General features: G+C 39.5%; 1 protein-coding gene across 1 annotated transcript in view; it reads right to left on the reverse strand.

Moving 5' to 3' along the window:
- Positions 1-2,873, reverse strand: part of Ccnb3 (cyclin B3) — a 58,885-nt gene that overhangs the window by 7,319 nt on the left and 48,693 nt on the right. Inside the window, exons 10-11 of the mRNA XM_031373041.1 lie at positions 1,901-2,056; positions 1,059-1,208 (exon numbers count right to left, since the gene is read on the reverse strand). Of these exons, the coding sequence (XP_031228901.1) occupies positions 1,059-1,208; positions 1,901-2,056 (306 nt within the window). The remainder of the gene's footprint in view (positions 1-1,058; positions 1,209-1,900; positions 2,057-2,873) is intronic.

Consider the following 2,873-nt stretch of genomic DNA (forward strand, 5'->3'; position numbering starts at 1 on the left):
TGGAGGGGAAACTGGGAAAGGAGAAATTTACATGTAAATAAAGAAAATATCTAATAAAAAAAAATGAACCATAGGAAAAAATAAAAAAATAAAAATTAAAAAATTAAAAAGAAATGGTTCAAAAAGTGCATTGTTACAACATTGTCTCTATTTTGATTATATGTTACACATCTGTAATAATTCAAAGTTTTCAGAGTTACTTTTCTCTACAATGTTTTATAAAATTGAGGAAAGGATCAAGTATGAATTTTAATTATAGGTGTCTACAAGTGTTTGGAGGCTTTCTACTTGAAACGTAGCAATACAGGCATGGCCTGTTATCCACATGGACAGAGCCTTGCACTAGCCTACAGACTCTGGGTCAGTGTTTCTCAAACTTTAGTCCAACAAGAGCCTTAAGAGGTTAGCTCTTCTAAGGGGATTGCAAGGGACAGGAAAGGAATGGGGTAAAGGATAGTGAGCCCACCATAGTCCCTGACAATCAGAGTAACTTCACATTGGTCTGTTTCGCAATTTTGACATTGGTGGAGGGCTCTATTTAAAACAAAGAGTGCCATAGGCTAAGAAAATCTAAACATTTGAAAGTAATTACTGTAAATTCTTGCCCTTACGTTGTTCAGGTGTTAAGTCACAGGAATGCAGGAGTTCTGTTACATGAACTTCCCACAGTTCTAATTTTCACCCTACCTCCAACTCATCATAAGCATTTACTCCAAGTAGTTTTGGTGTGTGTGTGTGTGTGTGTGTGTGTGTACCTGTGTGTATACATGCACAAGTCATAGGAGATTTTTCAGTTATCCTGCTCTATTATTGTCCACCTCATTACTTTGAGACAGAGTGTATCACTGACCCTCAAGCCAGGCTGGCAGCCAGCAAGTTCCCAATGATTCTCTTGTTTTGATACCCTCAACCTCCCCCAACACACAGACACAGACACACACACAGACACATACAGAGATGACTAGGGGCACAATCAAGCCTAGTTACGTATGGCTTTTTATATGGGTGCTAGGGATTTGGACTTAGAACTTAGTGACTGAGCCACCCCATCCATTTACACAATTGTTGAGATTCTTCATATAGAGGGCCAAGATGAAGGATGCTGCAGCTAGCTTTGAAGGCCTCTCTTCAATATAGTCATATTCCTGCAGGGTCATCTCACAGATGAAGCGGGATAAGGTTAGTGTCTTCATGCTAGCGTGGATACACTGAAGGAAACAAGAAAAATGGTTAACAACTCAGAAAAACAATAGCAGGATGAAGAATCCCTTTCAAGTTATCCCATCCCTTGTCCATATGGCTCTCTGCTTGAACAAGGTACTTCTCCTGCTACCATCAGCCCTTTTGCAGACTCCTGCCTACAAAAATGGAGACACTCTATGAGAAGTTTATGATACTGGCATGGGGGTTTGAAATCTTTAAGGCTCCTAAACTACTAAGTGACTCTTCTTGCTATAGTAGTCATCCTTTGATGGGTCAAAGTTTTCTAACTGTGACTGCACATAGTCCTACTCTAGGAGATGGTTCATGCTCCAAAACATTCCGTTCCTTCTTATGTTTGAAAAAAATTGTAACTTATAACACATAAAATCATACATAAAACAATTGAAGGACACAATGAATAATTATAAGGTGATCTTCCCCTATAACCAATATTCAACTAAGGAAAATAAGATTGCCAACATTTCCCCAAAATGTATTCATCCTCTCATGATCAAAGAATATTTTTACCTCACCCCCACTTTGCCCCTATTCCAAAACCTTACAGCTATACCACAGAAATCTATGATGTACACAACTCCAAGTATCTGATAACCTTTCACCTAGAAGTCTGTCAGACACTCTGGAATAGAAAAAATAATCCAGAAATTAAAACAACTAAGCTGTGTCTCCTTGTTACCGAAGCATATCTACGCAGAAAATTATATGCAGTAGGAATATTGATGTCAAAGTTGAGAGTTTTCAGGATATGGCTTTCCAAGGACACCATGTCACTCTTCTGATAAAGATCTTCACAAATGTACAGGAACTCTGGCAGAGAAGGGGGATAGGTTTCCTGCGGATGGAAAGAGACACAATCATCCATGTATACATCCTTTTAGTCTCTAATTATGATAAAAGGAAAATTGGGAAAGAAGTAAGGGATAAGAAAGAGTTGACCACATTTCTAGACATAGATTTTTCAAGGGCAGATCTGAGTCAGTTCATTTGAATGGCTCAACAGAAAGAAAAAAAAGAAAACAGAAAAAAAGAAGAGTTCGCTGACCTAAATTCTACCAGCATCAAGCAGAGGGCAGGGCTAAAGGTTATGGGTACTTGCAATGCTAAAAAACAGCCTAACATGTAATAGCATCTGAGAGTATGAATGGGCCTTCCTGATGGATGAGAATCAGAACTCAGAATAGACATAGCCAAAGCCTGTATGAGAAAGGAATGGAAGGAAGCCAAAGAAAGATGAGCTAGAGATAGAGAAAATATAGATGGCAGGATGGGGAGGAGCTGGGAGTTCAAGTGTGCTATGAATACCACCATGCCGAGAGTGCCTTCCTACCCCCTGTTCTCTAGAGATTGAACACTGGTTTGAGGAAATCATGAGGATATAAAAAAACCCTTGATATTTTTACTCAACCTAGAGCTCACTGTCCACACAGCCTTACTTTCCTCTTTATCTATTTGCTGTCCTTCCCTTCTCTCTCTCTCTTCATCTCCCTCCATTTCTCCCCCCTTTATGGAATCATCAGGTTCACATACCCCCATATTACATGTTCCTTTTCCCACAATCATCCGAATTCCACACCTTCCTTAAAAACATTTTCTGCTCACCTGTATCATGATATTCCCCACTCTCGCTTCCTCCTCCCATGCTCCATCTT

The sequence above is a fragment of the Mastomys coucha genome, chromosome X (assembly GCF_008632895.1).
Source record: "Mastomys coucha isolate ucsf_1 chromosome X, UCSF_Mcou_1, whole genome shotgun sequence".
In the NCBI taxonomy this organism is placed as follows: Eukaryota; Metazoa; Chordata; class Mammalia; order Rodentia; family Muridae; genus Mastomys; species Mastomys coucha.